Raw genomic sequence first — 19,756 nt, 5'->3', positions numbered from 1 at the left:
AAAGAGGCAATTAGATACACAAGAGTGAATGTCAGGCAAGTCATTAGAAGATAGATGGCATTTTAGGGCTATGGGATGGAAAGTCATGATAGGAAGAAAGTGAGGGAAAAGAAGGCCCAGAACAAGGTTGTATTGCAGATAATTGTATATTTAAATTGTCTGTACCTTGTGATGTTTTGATATCTTAGAAAATCTTTCTAACTGGGGAAGAGATCGCCTTTGCCTGAGGCTAGTCAATTCTTAAGCTAGAAAAGGGATCAACCTGAAGCATGCTGTGACATGCAAACTAACCAACCCAGAGCCACACTTCCTTTACCTTGCCCATATACCCCGGAAACAATATTCTTCTGTCTTAAGCAATCCAGGGCCAGGTACCAGGCAACTAGAGAACACTGCTGTTTCCCAAAGTCTGGAGAAATTATTCAAAGTAGTCCTAAATTGTTCATCCTATCCTGCCTTACCTTTCTCTCAGAAACCCCGATAAAGGCCATGCCTTACAACTTACCTTGCTCCTGTTTCTGCCTCCTGACCACTCTGGTCTTCCCCATGTTGCCATGTATGGCATGCCTCCTGTCTCTACGACCTGTGAGTAAAAAATACTTTATTTTCTTGAGTCTCTCCTGTGTCTCCTCTTGTAGCCTCATCTGGCCAATTGTCTCATAAACACATACAAAACAAAATTTCTGAGAAATCATAATATTTACAGATGCAGCAAAAGAGAAAAACAATGAAAGTCTGTATTAGTCACCAGAAAAAAGGTCAGAAGTCTGAGGTATCTAAGAGAAGACAGAAAAATGAGATCTGGAATTTGAGAAGCACCTGTTAGGAGAAGAGCCATCTCTACTGTAAGCACAAGCAACAGAGAGGGAATGGGGATGTCAGGAGGGTATCCCAAGGACAGCATATAGGATTTTGTCACATTTTTCCTCCAACGATCACAGAAAACTGTGATCCATATCCACTATTTTTTGTTCCAAGTCTCTGATAAGTAAGTTATCCAATCCATGTTAAAACAGGCTGGATTCTTGCATCATAAGACCTAATGTATATCTTTACAAGATCCTTTTAGCTGCTCCCACCAAAGTCCCTTTCCCCCTGCATACACTGGAGCTTATCTTGCATATTCTATTTATTATGATAAATAAGGTGTGTTTTCCCTGCTGGACTTGGGGGCTTTGAGAAAAGGGACTCTATTTTTCCTTTCTCTATCCTCGCAGCCAACTGAGCATCTGATTCTTTACAAAATTGAGAGACCTACCATAGTAGGGCCTCCAAATTTATAACACTTGCTCTTAGTCCTACACTTAGAGCTTCAATTCACGTAGGAGTCAGTGAAGACTAAGTGTGAATAGCCCAGAAACTTGAAAGATAAAGTTGAAAGCAGTTTCTTAAAGATTTTTTTTAATGTTCTTAATTCAGAAACGATTAATCCAATTTAAGAGAAAACTGTCTAAAAATTTTAGAGAATTTATGAAGACGTATCTTTAATGAAGAAAAACACAATGATATGTAACATTTTGAAATCAATCATGTTTTAGCAGTCTTCTATTTGCTTACTAGTTTTTACTAATAGTTTTCACACACTGAATTAAGTTTCCTGCAACTAATATGTCTTCTTCTCTTTTGCCCTGAAATTTCTGTAGATTTTCCATTATGGAATGTGAGTCTATGTTATGTGATGCATAGATATCCATTCCTATTGATTTCTTGTGGAAATAAATAACTTTCTTACTAAAATTTGATAAATAGTGCCCTTATTAATATGGTAGATATTTTCAGAATCAGTTATATTGTGTTTTGGTATGTCTGATGATGATACTAGTTTTTTCTTTTTTTTTTTTTTCGATATTTCACTTCGTTCTTTTTGTGCCTGTTTGTGTTACTATTAATAAGTTACTATTAATAATCTGAAGGTCTCAGGTTTTTCTATTACCTTTTTTGTTATCTTTTAAATACAATGTGATATACTTTTTATTTTTTATGTTTTTGAGACGGAGTCCCACTCTTGTCACCCAGCCTGGAGTGCAATAGCACAATCACGGCTCACTGCGACCTCTGCTTCCTGGGTTCAAGTAATTCTCCTGCCTTAGCCTCCTGAACAGCTGGGATTACAAGCACCTGCCACAATGCCCGGCTAATTTTTGTATTTTTAGTAGAGACGGGGTTTCACCATATTGCCCAGGCTGGTCTCAAACTCCTGACCTCAGGTGATCCACCTGCCTCGGCCTCCCAAAGTCCTGGGATTACAGGCATGAGCCACTGTGCCTGGCCAATATCATACTTTTAATCCGATATTTCTTTTTCTTTATCTATTATCTACTGACCTTTCGCTGTAATACTGACAAAATTTATACCTCCACTTACTCTCCAATTACTTCTCTTATTGCATTTCCTAATTTTAACTGTTTACACACTTTGTTTTACTGCATGTTCATGCCTTTGTATGTTTATGCTGTGTTATTTAATACATCACCGTTAAGTGGAATTTTTTTGCCTTTAGCTATAAAAGATGAAGAATTCACCATATGTATCCTAACTCTCACCTTCTCTTCCACTTTTCATCCTAAATTGTATCAGATAAATTTTTTCAATGTTATTATCCTTTGTAACATTTTCATTCTGTTCTATAAACATAATTCTCAGAAATATTTTTACTTATTTCTGCAGTTAGAAATATTTAATATTTTCAACATATTTAATGTTTATCAATAGTTCTTTTGCCATAATTCCTCTATTCATTTTTATTGTCAGAATATTTTTAAAGGAATCTGGCAACTAGATTCTGAGCAGTATTACGTGTTGAAAACTGTTTGTCAGTTGCCTTACTTTAAAAGATACACTGACTGAGTATCATGGTGTAACATGGGTTACACTGCCTTTTCCTGAAAGCACTGGAGAGGCGTTGACCTGTTCTTTTCCTAATGTGGAATGTTACTGAGAGGAATTCTGAGGTCACCCTTTGTTTAGGACTTGATCTCCTTTCAGACTCCCCAAAAGATTCCCTGTTCCAGTTGGCCTTCTATATTGTTGGCTTCTGAATACATACCCCAAAGAACTTGAGCATCAGTGAATTTTGGTATCTTCTGGGAACACTGGAACTAATCGCTTGAAGATACCAAAGGATGATTGTGTTTTGAAAGGCGAGTGGATTAGGATATTGATGGTGATCATTTTGCATAACTATTTTAATAATGTTGGGCTTCCAAACAAAAGATTAAGTCAAAAATGTTTACTCTCAAAACTTCTTCACATCTGGAAAAAGTAACTTTAAACATTTTTGTCTCCATATGTTCATTTCTCCTTTTCAGGCACACCACTTATGTGTATGCTGAACTTTCCTTTTATCTGTTTGGACTTTCTTTTTTTTTTTTTTTTTATTATACTTTAAGTTACCAAATTATTTTCATTCATCTACCCTGACAATTGTTTTAACTCATTGTTCATGTTAATCTATTTTGTTTTGTTTTTTCAATCTTCACATGCTTTTTGATATTTTCAGTTTCTATTCTCCTTTAGGTTATTTTCAACATATCTTTAGATTTAACATTCTTTTCTACTATTCTTCCCTATACTTGATAAGGTTTCCCTGTGTCCCCAACTAAAATCTCATCTTGAATTATAATCCCCATGTGTTGAGGGAGGGACCTCATGGGAGGGACCTCATGGGGGAAGTTTCCCCCATGTTGTGCTTGTGATAGTGTGTGAGTTCTCACAAGATCTGATGGTTTTATAAGGGGCTTTTCCCCACTTCACTCTGCACTTCTCTCTCCTGCCACCATGTGAAGAAGGACATGGTTTTTCCTCTTCTGCCATGATTGTAAGTTTGCTGGGGCCTCCCCAGCAATGCAGAACTGTGAGTCAATTAAGCCTCTTTCCTTTATAAATTACCCAGTCTTGGGTAGTCCTTTGTAGCAGCATGAGAACAAACTAATATACTAATTTTCTTGTTTTAGCTGCTTAAGAGTCATTTCCTTCTGTTTCTTTGCTGTATTTCTTCCTGAATTTTCTGTTTCCTCAAAGTCTGCTTTAAGACATTATTTCAAAGAAGTTATTGCTTTGTTAATGTATATTGCTTAATTTAGTAATACATTTGGGAATTAATTTCATTTTCTCCATGACAAAATTTTCCTGGTGAATATTTTTCAACTGCTTTCTATTCTAATTATTTTAATACAATGGTATTTATGCTGCAGTGGTCCCTTTTTCACATGGTGATTCTTTATAGACTATAAGCTGGCAATTTATCTTTGAATATAGTGAGTATTTGGAACTATGAGAGGAGGGTCAGAGTGGGATATAGTACAACAGTAATTGTCAGAGGCTGACCATGAAATGCACAAAAATGTACGCCTATGTCTAGTTTAGCCTTCAATTTTCCCCAGGCGAGAGAGAGATGGCACTCAGGACTGCTTCCAAAGGAGTTTCTCTTCCAGCTTGCTCCACTATCTGACTCCTTTCATACAAATGGTAAGTCTCAATGTCTCCTGACTCAGCCTCCCATCCTCCAGTTGCTTCATGTTCACTGGTTTCCAGGCATGCACTTGTCACAGGGTGCATTGTTGCAAATAAGAGATTGTTTTCTCAGACGGGCATACCATCTACTTCTGAAATGGCATACTGGGCTCTGGAGCCCTTCTTCCTATATTTGGCTGAAGATTCCTTTCAATAAAGGTGGAATTTCCTTCTAGTTATTTTAAATTATTTTTCATGAGGAAATTCGGCTGCATCATCATTACTATTTTAAGTCCAAAAGTCTTCTATAGATCACAAATATTTCATATCTACCAATTAATTTGTCCTTACACCATATCCAATTACATTCAATGTGGTAATTAATACTATCCCCAATAAAAAAAAAAAAAAAAGAAAAGAAAATAGTCCAGGGAAGTTATGTGGTTTATCGATGGCCACACAGCAAATCAGTATCATATTTGAATGAAGAATTATGTGCTTTGTCTTCTAGGTTAAGTTTTATTTCCACTAGAAACATGACCACAATGTGATTTAGTTATTTTTCTCCTAGAAATTTATCATAACTCCATATCCCTAATGAGGGGTACAATATGTCAGCAATTAATCTGTGACTAACGCTTACAAAAAGCCCCAAATTTGAACTTGAATTCAACTCTACAACACCCACCTAAATTTATGTTTATAAATACTCGTACTGGGGGCGGTTCCAAGATGGCCAAATAGGAACAGCTCCAGCCTCCAGCTCCCAACATGAGCGACACGGAACATGGGTGATTTCTGCATTTCCAACTGAGGTACTGGGTTCATCTCACTGGGGTGTGTTGGACAGTGGGTGCAGGACAGTGGGTGCAGCCCACCAAGCGAGAGTTGAAACAGGGTGAGGCATCGCCTCACCTGGGAAGTGCAAGGGGGAAGGGAGGGAAGGGAATTCCATTTCCTCGCCAAGGGAAACTGTGACACACAGCACCTGGAAAATTGGGTCACTCCCACCCTAATACTGTGCTTTTCCAAGGGTCTTAGCAAACGGCACATCAGGAGATTATATCCCACGTCTGGCTTGGAGGATCCCACACTCAGGGAGCCTCCCTCATTGCTAGCACAGCAGTCTGAGATCTAACTGCAAGGCAGCAGCCAGGCTGGGGGAGGGGCACCCACCATTGCTGAAGCTTGAGTAGGCAAACAAAGCGGCCAGGAAACTCGAACTGGGTAGAGCCCACTGCAGCTCAAGGAGGCCTGCCTGCCTTTGCAGACTCCACCTCTGGGGACAGGACATAGCAAAACAAAAGGCAGCAGAAACCTATGCAGATTTAAATGTCTCTGTCTGATAGCTTTGAAGAGAGTAGGGGTTCTCCCAGCATGGAGTTTGAGATCTGAGAACAGACTGCCTGCTCAAGTGGGTCCCTGACCCCCAAGTAGCCTAACTGGGAGACACCCCCCACTAGGGGCAGACTGACACCTCACACCTCACACGGCCAGGTACCCCTCTGAGATGAAGCTTCCAGAGGAACAATCATAAACCACAAAGATGGGGAAAAACCAGTGCAGAAATGCTGAAAATTCTAAAAATCAGAGCGTCTCTCCCCATCCAAAGGAACACAGCTCCTTGCCAGCAATGGAAAGAAGCTGGGCAGAGAATGACTTTGACGAGTTGAGAGAAGAAGGCTTCGGATGATCAAACTTCTCTGAGCTTTTAAAGGAGGAAGTTCGAACCCATTGCAAAGAATCTAAAAACCTTGAAAAAAGATTTGATGAAAGGCTAACTAGAATAACCAATGTAGAGAGGTCCTTAAATGACCTGATAGTGCTGAAAACCGTGACACAAGAACTACATGACAAATGCACAAGCTTCAGTAACTGACTCGATCAACTGGAAGAAAGGGTATCAGTGACTGAAGATCAAATGAATGAAATGAAGTGAGAAGAGAAGTTTTGAGAAAAAAGAGTAAAAAGAAATGAACAAAGCCTCCAAGAAATACGGGACTGTGTGAAAAGAACAAATCTACATCTGATTGGTATACCTGAAAGTGACGGGGAGAATGGAACCAAATTGGAAAACACTGTAGGATATTATCCAGGAGAACTTCCCCAACCTAGCAAGGCAGGCTAACATTAAAATTTAGGAAATACAGAGAATGTCACAGAGATACTCCTTGAGAAGAGCAACTCCAAGACACATAATTGTCAGATTCACCAAAGTTGAAATGAAGGAAAAAATGTTAAGAGCAGCCAGAGAGAAAGGTCTAGTTACCAACAAAGGGAAGCCCATCAGACTGACATCGGATCTCTTGGCAGAAACTTTACAAGCCAGAAGAGAGTGGGGGCCAATATTCAGCATTTTAAGGAAAAGAATTTTCAACTCAGAACTTCATATACAGCCAAACTAAGTTTCATAAGTGAAGGAGAAATAAAATCCTTTACAGACAAGCAAATGCTGAGAGACTCTGTCACCAACAGGCCTGCCCTACAAGAGACCCTGAAGGAAGCACTAAACATGGAAAGGAACGACTGGTACCAGCCATTGCAAAACCATGCCAAAATGTAGAGACCATCGATGCTAGGAAGAAACTGCATCAACAAACGAGCAAAATAACCAGCTAACATCATAATGACAGGATCAAGTTCACACAAAACAATAATAACCTTAAATGTAAATGGGCTAAATGCTCCAATTAAAAGACACAGACTGGCCAATTGGATAAAGAGTCAAGACCCATCAGTTTCCTGTATTCAGGAAAACAATCTCATGTGCAGAGACACACATAGGCTCAAAATAAAGGGATGGAGGAAGATCTACCAAGCAAATGGAAAACAAAAAAAGGCAGGTGTTACAATCCTAGTCTCCGATAAAACAGACTTTAAACCAAAAAAGATCAAAAGAGACAAAGAAGGCCACTCCATAATGGTAAAGGGACCAATTCAACAAGAAGAGCTAACTATCCTAAATACATATGCACCCAATACAGGAGCACCCAGATTCATAAAGCAAGTCCTTAGAGACCTACAAAGAGACTTAGATTTCCACACAATAATAATGGGAGACTTTAACACCCCACTGTCAATATCAGACAGATCAACGAGACAGAAAGTTAAAAAGGATATCCAGGAATTGAATTCAACTCTGCACCAAGCGGACCTAATAGACATCTACAGAACTCTCCACCCCAAATCAACAGAATATACATTCTTCTTAGCACCACATCACACTTATTCCAAAATTGATCAAATAGTTGGAAGTAAAGCACTCCTCAGCAAACAGAAAAGAAAAGAAATTATAACAAACTGTCTCTCAGACCACAGTGCAATCAAACTAGAACTCAGGACTAAGAAACTCACTTAAAACCGCTCACCTACACGGAAACTGAACAACCTGTTCCTGAATGACTACTGGATACGTAATGAAATGAAGGCAGAAATAAAGATGTTGTTTGAAACCAATGAGAACAAAGATACAACATACCAGAATCTCTGGGACACATTTAAAGCAGTGTGTAGAGGGAAATTTATAGCACTAAATGCCCACAAGAGAAAGCAGAAAATATCTAAAATGGACACCCTAACATCACAATTAAAACAACTACAGAAGCAAGAGAAAATACATTCAAAATCTAGCAGAAGGCAAGAAATAGTAACTAAGATCAGAGCAGAACTGAAGGAGATAGAGACACAACAATCCCTTCAAAAAATCAATGAATCCAGGGGCTGGTTTTCTGAAAAGATAAACAAAATTGACAGACTGCTAGCAACACTAATAAAGAATAAAAGAGAGAAGAATAAAATAGACACAATAAAAAATAATAAAGGGGATATCACCACCGACAGAAATACAAACTACCATCAGAGAATACTATAAACACCTCTATGCAAATAAACTAGAAAACCTAGAAGAAATGGATAAATTCCTCGACACATACACCCTCCCAAGACTAAACCAGGAAGAAGCTGAATCCCTGAATAGACCAATAACAGGCTCTGAAATTAAGGCAATCATTAATAGCCTACCAACCAAAAAAAAGGCCTGGACCAGAGGGATTCAGAGCCGAATTCTACCAGAGATACAAGGAGGAGCTGGTACCATTGCTTCTGAAACTGTTCCAATCAACAGAAAAAGACGGAATCCTCCCTAATTCATTTTATGAGGCCAACATCATCCTGATACCAAAGCCTGCCAGAGACACAACAAAAAAAGAAAATTTTAGAACCATATCCCTGATGAACATCAATGCAAAAATTCTCAGTAAAATACTGGAAAACTGAATCCAGCAGCACATCAAAGAGTTTATCCATCATGATCAAGTGGGCTTCATCCCTGGAATGCAAAGCTGATTCAACACACACAAATCAATAAATGTAATTCAGCATATAAACAGAACCAAAGACAAAAACCATATGATTATCTCAATAGATGGAGAAAAGGTCTTTGACAAAATTCAACAGCCCTTCATGCTAAAAACTCTCACTAAATGCGGTATTGATAGAACGTATCTCAAAATAATAAGAGCTATTTATGACAAACCCACAGCCATTATCATACTGAATGGGCAAAAACTGGAAGCATTCCCTTTGAAAACTGGCACAAGACCGGGATGCCCTCTCTCACTACTCCTATTCAACATAGTGTTGGAAGTTCTCGCCAGGGCAATCAGGCAGGAGAAAGAAATAAAGGGTATTCAATGAGGAAAAGACGAAGTCAAATTGTCCCTGTTTGCAGATGACATGATTGTATACTTAGAAAAAACCCCATTGTCTCAGCCTGAAATCTCCTTAAGCTGATAAGCAACTTCAGCAAAGTCTCAGGATACAAAATCAATGTGCAAAAATCACAAGCATTCTTATACACCAGTAACAGACAGAGAGTCAAATCATGAGTGAACTCCCATTCATAATTGCTTCAAATAGAGTAAAATATCTAGAAATCTAACTTACAAGGGATGTGAAGGACCTCTTCAAGAACTACAAATCACTGCCCAGTGAAATAAAAGAGGACACAAACAAATGGAAGAACGTTCCATGCTCATGGATAGGAAGAATCAATATCGTGAAAATGGCCATACTGCCCAAGGTAATTTATAGATTCAATGCCATCCCCATTAATCTACCAATGACTTTCTTCACAGAATTGGAAAAAAGTACTTTAAAGTTCATATGGAACCAAAAAACAGCCCACATTGCCAAGACAATCCTAAGCCAAAATAACAAAGCTGGAGGCATCACGCTACCTGACTTCAAACTATACTACAAGGTTACAGTAACCAAAACAGCATGGTACTGATACCAAAACAGAGATATAGACCAATGGAACAGAACAGAGCCCTCAGAAATAATACCACACACCTACATCCATTTGATCTTTGACAAACATGACAAAAACAAGAAATGGGAAAGGATTCCCTATTTAATAAATGGTGCTGGAAAACTGGCTAGCCATAAGTAGAAAACTGAAACTGGATCCCTTCCTTACACCTTATACAAATACAAAAATTATTTCAAGATGGATTAGAGACTTAAATGTTAGACCTAAAACCTTAAAAACCCTAGAAGAAAACCTAGGCAATACCATTCAGGACACAGGCATGGGCAAGGACTTCATGTCTAAAACAGCAAAAGCAATGGCAACAAAAGCCAAAGTTGACAAATGGAATCTAATTAAACTAAAGAGCTTCTGCACAGCAAAAGAAACTACCATTAGAGTGAACAGGTGACCTACAGAATGGGAGAACAATTCTGCAATCTACTCATCTGACAAAGGGCTAATATCCAGAACCTAGAAAGAACTCAAATAAATGTACAAGAAAAAAACAAACTACCCCATCAAAAAGTGGGCAAAGTATATGAACAGGCTCTTCTCAAAAGAAGACATCTATGCAGCCAACAGACACATGAAAAAATGCTCATCATCACTAGCCATCAGAGAAATGCAAATCAAAACCACAATGAGACACCATCTCATACCAGTTAGAATGGTGATCGTTAAAAAGTCAGAAAACAGGTGCTGGAGAGGATGTGAAGAAATAGGAACACTTTTACACTGTTGGTGGGATTGTAAACTAGTTCAACCATTGTGGAAGACAGTGTGGCAATTCCTCAAGGATCTAGAACTAGAAATACCATTTGATCCAGCCATCCCATTACTGGGTACATACCCAAAGGATTATAAATCATGCTGCTGTAAAGACACATGCACACATATGTTTATTGTGGCCCTATTCACAATAGCAAAGACTTGGAACCAACCCAAATGTCCATCAATAACAGACTGGATTAAGAAAATGTGGCACATATACACCATGGAATACAGTCATAAAAAAGGATGAGTTTTATGCAGTCATAAAAAAGGATGAGTTCATGTCCTTTGTAGGGACATGGAGGCAGCTGGAAATCATCATTCTCAGCAAACTATCACAAGAACAGAAAATAAAACGCCGCATGTTCTCACTCATAGGTGGGAACTGAACGGTAAGAACACTTGGACACAGAAAGGGGAACATAACATACCAGGGCCTGTTGTGGGGTGGGGGTAGAGAGGAGGGATAGCATTAGGAGATATATCTAATGTAAATGACCAGTTAATGGGCGCAGCACACTGACATGGCACATGTATACATATGTTACAAACCTGCACGTTGTGCACATGTACCCTAGAACATAAAGTATAATAAAAAAATAAAAATAAATACTCGTACGATCTTGTGAATTACTCACTCCCATTGTATTGCATTTTGTGTCACAGTATTTAATTTTTAAATATTTTTAAAAATTGCACTTATAAATTAGAAGTGTCCCAGGTCTCTCTATGGGGTCTGGGTTTTGACCTTTTCCTACAGTTATGTGAGGAAGGCCCTGCTGATATTCTCATCTGAATGTACAACTAGGGGCCTCTGAGACATCAGGGACCATCAATAGGTACACTATCATGCAGTTGAACTCTGCTCTAAAAAGTGAAATGATGAGTGGAACTTTGGAGTTGAGTGTCAGTCTTGAGGATAACTTAATTAAGTGGTAAGTCCCTTGAACTGAAATGGAAAATGAAGGCTGCCCCTAACACCAGAGCCTTGGGGAAGAATTCATAAAGGAAAGTAATGAGATGCTCTAGAAAGACAAGAAGTGACAGAGAAGTGGAAAGGGTAAAAGGCCTACCAGTCTATCATGGAGTAAATTTCCTACAATGTCATCTGCCAACAGCAAGTTTTTTTATATTCAAGAAAAGCATTTTATTTAAAAATCATTTATTGAATCTTCTCCACTTTCACTATTCTTTCATTATAAAAATCATTCCCAGTTTGTCAACACTATTCATTGTTTCTAATCAAAACAATGACAAAGCAATATTCAGATGGAAGCATCGTGTACCACCTCAAAAACAATTTCATATCTCTTCTTTGTTATGAGATGAAATTAGATATAAGGTAAAAGAATAAGCAAGTTAAAAAAGAAAAACTCTTTAAGCCTTTTCCCTTAATCAAACCCAGCATCAAGCTCAAAATCAATAAATGATACAATAAAACAATAATAATAATAATGACCCAGTTGCCAAACGCAAGGGTGTGTCAGTTTTCAGGAGCTTAGTATGTATTCCTGCAATGTGACTCTATAAAGACAGAGAAAGCCCCAACAGCCACAGTAGAATGAATGGTTCCAAATTTAAAGTCATTAATGCAAGATCCGGTATCTGGAAAGAGGAAACAGCAGCAGTGATGATGAAATGAAGTGCTCCTGCACTTACCAAGATACAAACAGCCAAAGTACAAGCTGCAGTGGGTGGAAATGAGGAAGAAGAATAAGGAAAGATGACCTTCTCATGTCTGGACCATGAGCGAGATGACAAAGGAAACAGACATGAAAGTGTCATACATACCGCCAACATGTGACTCTTAATGGATTCACAAGAAGGCAAGCAATATGTTACAGCACATATACAGAAAAGACAAGACAAATTTCTTATCTTGAAAAGAGACTTGGCTCCACATTTGTCTATTGGGAGTTTCTGGGAAATGTGTTTCAGAGTTTTCCCAATAATAATTATAGTGATGGCTAGCACTTATTGAGCACTGAATAGGTGTGAAAACCATCCTGGAAGTATAGAGACTATGAGTCCAATAGATGGGGGATTTGAATCCGGACAACTAACTGGGAGACTTTGGCCAAATTACATAAGCAATTTGAATCTCAGTTTCCTAGTTATACATGGAGATAAATAACAACTACTTCATAGAGTAGTTAGCATTAAATACAAAGATGGATTCAAACATAGCATGCACAATGCATGAAGTGTGTTAAGAACCCAGTCAATATTTGCTATCATATGACCTGCTAATAATTATCCTCACAATTCTAGGATATAAGGGCTAGCATTATTTTTAATATAATAAACAAAAACTTAGGGTTCATAGAAGTTTAGTATCTTGTCAGTGTTCAAATAGCTGATAGGTACAAAAGGAAGATTCAAATCAAAATCTCACAAGGACACTAAAAGCAGCATTGGAGGGTGTGCCTCCAGACAATGCCTTTCCGCGCTTCTGAGATGTTGACAGCTATACCTGCTTTTCTGAGATGTGTTCCAGAACTGCAAGGAGTTCTACACATAATCAAATGTCCCCGGCTTCTAGAAGTGGTAAGAAAGCTGAGAATTCCTTGATGTACAAATGAATAAGTCATCCCTGGTGAGGAAAACTGGCTTCGAAGAGGAGCCACCGACAGATCTCACTCAGTATTCCAGGAGTAATTGCTCCTCCTTTAGGGAAAAATGGATGCTGAAGTGTGTTTATTTCCTCAATAAGTTGTTTGGAAGTTTGCCTTTTTTCAATTTTTTGAGTTATATATGGATAGATTCTTGTGTAAAATGTAAGAAAATTAGAAATAGTATTGCTTTTGGAGACAATAAAATGACCCTATTTCAAGTGGAACAAACAGCAATAAAAAAGTAATACAAGTCTCGACAAGAATATTAGTAATGTAGAAGTAACAGGGGTATGGAGAGAGCTTACTAAATGCCATTATGACAGAAATATGCCACATGATCTTGATATACTTCAACAAAATACTAAAGTAGAATTAAAACACAAATTACACTAAAGAAATGATATACAAACTTTCAAAGATTCCACTGTAAATATTACTTGGTGATTTTATTTTAACAAGTGAAAATGCAGGGAGGGGACTCCAAACCTGAGGAATATCTTAAGACCTTACTCAATGCCTTGCACATAGTTAATTACATCTGTGTGGGGCATGAGTTATCTCTTTCTCATACTCATGTTGATAATTACTCTGAGTTTAATTATTTGTACTAGATGTGTGTGTGTGAGGATGGGCACGTGTGTATATGTTCATCTAGTGCTTTTGTGTTACTCATGTTTTCTTGTTCATAGTATTGTAGTGTAACATGCTCTTCATTAGGAACCAAACCTGTGCCCTGGCCTAGTATATTTCCTCCACCTGCTGAGCATCCTCTCACCCTCTATTTTTATCTGGAAGAAAGAAGACAATAATATCTACCATTCAAGGTGCTATGTGCATGAGAAATAATTTATAATTAGAGTCTATCCTATTACATGTCAGTGTCTAATTAATGTAGCTTCTAGTGGTGATAACAGAAATCATAGCATATGGTTTTTTTAAAATTTCTTTAAATATATTTATTTATTTATTTTTTTAATGGGAAGAATGGTACTATTTTATCTTTTTTTATTATTATTATACTTTAAGTTCTAGGGTACATGTGCACAACGTGCAGGTTTGTTACATATGTATACTTGTGCCATGTTGGTGTGCTGCACTCATCAACTCGTCAGCACCTATCAACTTGTCATTTACATCAGGTATAACTCCCAATGCAATCCTTCCCCCCTCCCCCATCAAGAACAGAAAACCAAACACCGCATGTTCTCACTCATAGGTGGGAGCTGAACAACGAGATCGCCTGGACTCAGGAAGGGGAACATCACACACCAGAGCATATGTTTTTTAAAGAAACAATATAATTTCTTTGCAAATGACATTCAATTGGACTTTAGGTGTTAATGCATAATTCGAACTTGTAATTTGTTAACATGCATCTCTTTTGCCTTCTATTTCCCCACATTAGCATTTAATGTATCATTTTTACTTACCTTTTGGGGTCTTAGTCATAATCCTAAACAATTGCATTTTTTTCTTCCTAGTAAACACATTTGAAACAATGATTTTCCTGCTAGTTCATTTTTAAGAGTATACTGAAGATTTTGAGGTCTGGTGATTTTATTTTTAATATTATTTTCCTTAATATTTAATAATTTTACTATTAATAAATAATTGTAGCAGCAATGGTGAAGTGAGCTATGTTTATATTATTCTTGTTTGTTTTAGAAAGTCTCGTATTTCTACATTAAAGGTAATGCTTGTTGAAACATTTAATTTGTCCCTTGTGAAAAAAAGAAACTCTCTTTCCTATTATTTTTACTGTGCTTATGACAAATAGCTACTGAGTTTTTATTAGATACTTTTTTGGCAATTGAGATAATTATATAGATTTGAACAATGTCTTATTTTGATGTGTTCTATTAAGTTAATAATTTTCCTGGTGTGATACCACTTCAGCCTTCTAGGGTTAAGTCGTGTAGATTTCAATGCATAAGGCTTTTCGTGTCTTGAATCATATTTGCTAATACTATGGACATTTCCATTTGTTTGCTTATTCAACCAAATAATTAGTAAGCAAGGACTTACTTAAAAGAATTGTGCTGGGTTCGGCAGAAGTTCAAAGATGAATAAAAGAGTCACTATTATCAGGTCACTCAGTCTGAGGGGCAAACATGAACACAGCTATACTACTAGTCATTCTGCTTTCTGAATCCTGAAAGTGCTTTTTTTATTCATAAAATGGTATGTTTTTACTTTTTACATTCTAGATGCTATACTTGAAGCGGAAGATAACCTGGCAAAGAAAACAGTATGGTGCTGCCTTCAGGAAACTCCTAGTCTAGGGGAAGACAGCCAATAATCACATTAACTGCTCTAATCAAATATTTCACCAAAATAAAGTATTAGCTACCTCCTAGAATCCAGGCTCTCATGCAAATGCTGAGGATATGGCAATGAACGTAAATGCCTAAACTCTGCAACGTTGGTGCTCACATTCTTGTAAATAATTACACTATTGTCCTTGTATGGAGGCCAGGCACTCTAGAATATTAGGGGACCTTGTTCTCACGTGGTGGTATCCCTGGGTAGATGACACAACTGGCTTTTCTGATGCATTTCATACTTTGGCCCAGAATCCCGCAACACTTTCTGTCATGATAAAACTGAGGTTATGTAGAAAAGGAAACGGACTCACTTTGTATCTCTCACAGGTTGTGTTCCGGTCAAAAAATAATAGTTGTGCCTATAGCCCTAAGGTGCTGCTTTCTGGAAGTACCTGAACTTTGGTCCCTTTTCCTTGGTATTCCTGCCCTCCTGCTAGTTGACTACATTTATAAGAGAAAAGAATACCAAGAAATTAGGCAGAACACATGGAGTGTGTGTCTGTGAAGTGTGTGCCTGTGTATGTGAGTGAGGCATCCATAAGAACGTGGGTGGTGTGTGTGTGTGTGTGTGTGTGTGTGTATGTGTTTGGAGTGGTTGCTGGAATATTACTACACTGCATTCTGAGTGCACAAAGGCAGCAAAAACCCTAGGAGTATATTTAGGAGGAAATCAATTTTTTCCATTGTTCGAAATGTCCAGTTCTGATTTCCTCCAACTGAGTTGACAGGCCAGGGGGAAAAGCAGCCAAGCTGAAGCAGAAGTGAGCTAGTAAATGCCCACCAGGAACAGCAATTGGCCTGGACTTGTAGAAAAGCTTCTTCCAAATACAGATCTAAGGTGCAGACTATTACCTATATGAACAGATAGCCTGTCTTGTGACATGTTTTTTTTTTTTAGAAATTAAGTACTCTGATGCATTCAAAGTAACACACACACCCTGAGATTATCTCAGCTTCATCCATGTTCTAGACCTTTGCTTGGCTCTCCAGCATTCCAGCTGCAGCTGCTGGGGCTGGCCGCAGGCACATCTGGCTGTTCTCCCCTCTGGAGTAGGCAGGGCTGTTCTGCCTACTCCATGCATTGCCTTTCGATAAAGAATCTGCACTGAAGAATTGTTCTGGGTTCTGTTTCCTCGTGAATTGCTAACTGAAGAAATCCTGAGAGGAAATACTTGAGTTTCTCAAAAAGAAGATTTTATGCTAATCTACTGCAGGATCCAGAAGAAAATTTCAATTTTATTACAATTCAAAAGCAACATGACTTCCATACAAATGCAACAATAACATGTTTCCATACAAGTTAGCCAAAAGCAAAATGAAGAGAACAGGACGGGAAAATAAAGCTACATATTAGGATGTAAAAGTATATGAGACATGCAGAAAGTTACCATGGAAAATCATACTAGAAATCCACATCGGGGCAGTGAAGAGCCAGATTGATGCCAACAATTTGGAAGAACAACTTAAGTCTACCTAGACATTCAGAGGAAAAGAATAAAGAAACAAAAATAGGGAGAACATGGTGGATAGAGACAGAAAATAAAGAGCTTGCAGGGATGACTTGTTATTCTTAAAGGAGAACCCAAACAATTCAAGAGATGTTATAAGAGAAAATGTTCCTGATATGAAGGTATTGATTGGCTTTAGGAATGCCCTACAGGAGGCAAACACACCCAAGGACTCGGCCTAATTTGGCCTCTGGCAATGTCTCAAGAGCAGAAACCCAGGGGGCTAATTAATCGGGTCTGGAAACATAACCGTGGCACATCCTTTGTGTCCTTCAGACAAGCAGAAGTATCTGTCCCACATGGAATACTTGTCTAAATCCTTCATTCAACTTATGCTTCTTGTTTCCAACATACCTTACACTTCTCCTGAGTTCTCATCACAATCAGCATTAACTCCTGATTTATTTAAGAAATTGTTCTATTCTATTACTCACTCTAGATACAAGCTCTATGAATGAAGAGCCTGTTTACCACTCCATCACCAGATAATATTGAAGTTTAGGGCAAGAACTTAAAACAAAGAAAAGAAATTTGTTTTATATTGGTAAAGGTAAAATACCATAAGGTATTACTTGACATAAAATGTAATGGGCTGAATAACTTGACATCATTTATGTGACACAAATGTAAGGCCTTTCCACTGTAGGCCAAACACCTCTAATAAAGGAACACAGAAAAGGGTAACATTTAAGAGAAGAAAGGGTGAGCAATATCATTTCAGGCACCTACAAGCAGAAGAAAGCAGGGTGTAGTAGGCCACCTGGAGGATTTGGGAGTAGGTTACCACTGGATGGGAGTGGTTAGTTTGGAAGTGTCCATCCTGCGGGAGAATGTATTTGTGTTTCTCTTCCTATCTAACTAGAAGCAAGGAAACTTCACAATGGCTTCAGTGACAACTGTTGTCAACTCAATAAAAGAGCTGGCTCTCTTCCTGAACATAAGGACCATGACATTCCTGAGTCTCAGGCAGAAGAGATCATTCATCAGAGCCTGTGTTTTGGTTACAGATTTTATAGCACCTACACGAAATCACTTGTTTTATTTTCTTTTTTTTCTGTCCCTGTTATTTCCTTTCATTTGTAATACAAACTGCTTATTTTTTTCTCTTTGCAACCCCGTTGTGCATTAGGTTTGATTTTTTTCTGCTTTGATGAGCATTATGTGGCATTATCTCTCAATTTCTATCTGCCTGCATCTAATACTAAGGAAACGAGTCCTGGCAGGTTTTGTAGAGTCATAATCTGCATGGTCAGAGGAATTGATTGAAGCCAGTTGGGCACTGGGATCAAAAAGCTGCATTATGGAGGGGGGCTGGAAGGCTGCTCATTAATGATGCTATCTGGAAAATGTTGAAACATAAAGAAGACAGCAAAGTCTGAGAGAATATATAAGACACAAACTTGGAATGTCTGCTTTTGACTTTTACATTTTGTGACCTGTTTTTTTTTTTCTCTTTCTCTGTCTTGGCAATTTTTTTTTTTTTTTTTTTTGGCAGTGAGTGAAACTCAAATTATAATGCATGTCTAGAAAAAAATCCTCAGTTCTAAATCAAGTCTACTACACAATCAAAAACTCTAATTATTTTATAGATATTAAAAGTGTCACAGGAAGCAGAGGTCTGCGAGCAGAATACCTACTTAGGGCTTCCTTCCTATCCTACTTATTTTTAAACCACCATTTCTGAAAAAGCATTGATTAAATATATTCCTAATGATCCTGAACAACTGTTATTTTATTTTTTGAGACAATAGTGTCTTCTTCTGTTATCCAGGCTGGCATGTGGTGGTATGATCATAGTTCACTGCAGCCTCCAACTCCTGGGCTCAAGCAATCCTCTGAAGCAGCTGAACTGCAAGCACAAGTCACCATTCCTGACTAATTTTTAAAAATTTTCTTTTGTAGAGATAGGATTTCGCTATGTTGTCCAGGCTTGTGTGGTAATCCTCTTGCCTCTGTCTCCCTAGTAGCTAGGACTACAGGCTGTCATGCTCAGCTATAACTAATTTTAAAAGTAATATCAAAACTAAAAATTAAATTTGGTAATCAAAAATAGTTACATGGCATGTACAAAGCATGTGGTATTGAGAAATAGGTGTGATATTTTTGAGTTGTTTTTCAAGGTATGGATGCACATTTCTAATAAAAGCCGTCCAGATTCTTCTCAACCTCCACCCTCAGCTAAATGCCTGTCCCCCAACTTCAAGAAAAATCTCCTAGGTCTTCTTCCTGTAGGATCACCTTAACACAATAACTCTGATTTCAGTTTTCTCCCATAGATAACAAAATGAAGGTTTCCTGAAGCTGTTTTTCACTCTAGGCCTACAGACACAAGAAATCCACTCCTTTCACTCCTGTGCCCCAGCTAGAATCCACGTGCTTGGATTTGAGTTGGCCTTCCTAAGACCTTTTAATTGCTATATCCCTGAAAATATGGTCTGTATTGTTAGGTGTCTTAATTATATATTTATTTGTCCCAAGTAAGGAAAGAGTATTTAAAGACCCTCAGCAGATACACACACATACATACACACACACACACACAGAGTAAAGATACATGCCCACAAGATTGAAAAATCATCATATCTTCCCACTCTTGGTTTTTCTTCTATCTTGACAGCAAAATGATTATGTCACTTTAATTTGCATTATTTGTTGTTTTGTTGTCTCTTTTACTCCACTCAGGTCTTCTGGTTGACTTTGGTCTTTGTGATTTTCTTGCAGTGAGCTGTATCTATCTATCTATCTATCTATCTATCTATCTATCTATCTATCTAT

The 19,756-nt window shown here is 37.9% G+C and overlaps 1 protein-coding gene and 1 long non-coding RNA gene across 11 annotated transcripts in view; one reads left to right on the top strand and one right to left on the bottom strand.

Annotated features, from left to right (window-relative positions):
• Positions 1–19,756, bottom strand: part of NRG3 (neuregulin 3) — a 1,116,221-nt gene that overhangs the window by 755,526 nt on the left and 340,939 nt on the right. For 2 of the 10 annotated variants that reach the window (XM_031936195.1, XM_031936194.1), the window contains exon 3: positions 506–583. The exons of the other annotated variants lie outside the window; for them this stretch is intronic. In XM_031936195.1, the coding sequence (XP_031792055.1) occupies positions 506–583 (78 nt within the window). The remainder of the gene's footprint in view (positions 1–505; positions 584–19,756) is intronic. 10 annotated transcript variants of the gene reach the window in all.
• LOC111537753 lies at positions 405–3,140 on the top strand. The gene is made up of 3 exons (XR_002730107.1): positions 405–585; positions 707–845; positions 2,986–3,140. It is a non-coding gene; the product is annotated as an uncharacterized LOC111537753 (long non-coding RNA).

This window comes from Piliocolobus tephrosceles, chromosome 9 (genome assembly GCF_002776525.5).
Source record: "Piliocolobus tephrosceles isolate RC106 chromosome 9, ASM277652v3, whole genome shotgun sequence".
Classification (NCBI taxonomy): Eukaryota; Metazoa; Chordata; class Mammalia; order Primates; family Cercopithecidae; genus Piliocolobus; species Piliocolobus tephrosceles.
Note: the sequence above shows the minus strand (reverse complement) of the source record. Positions and strands in the feature narration are given on the sequence as shown.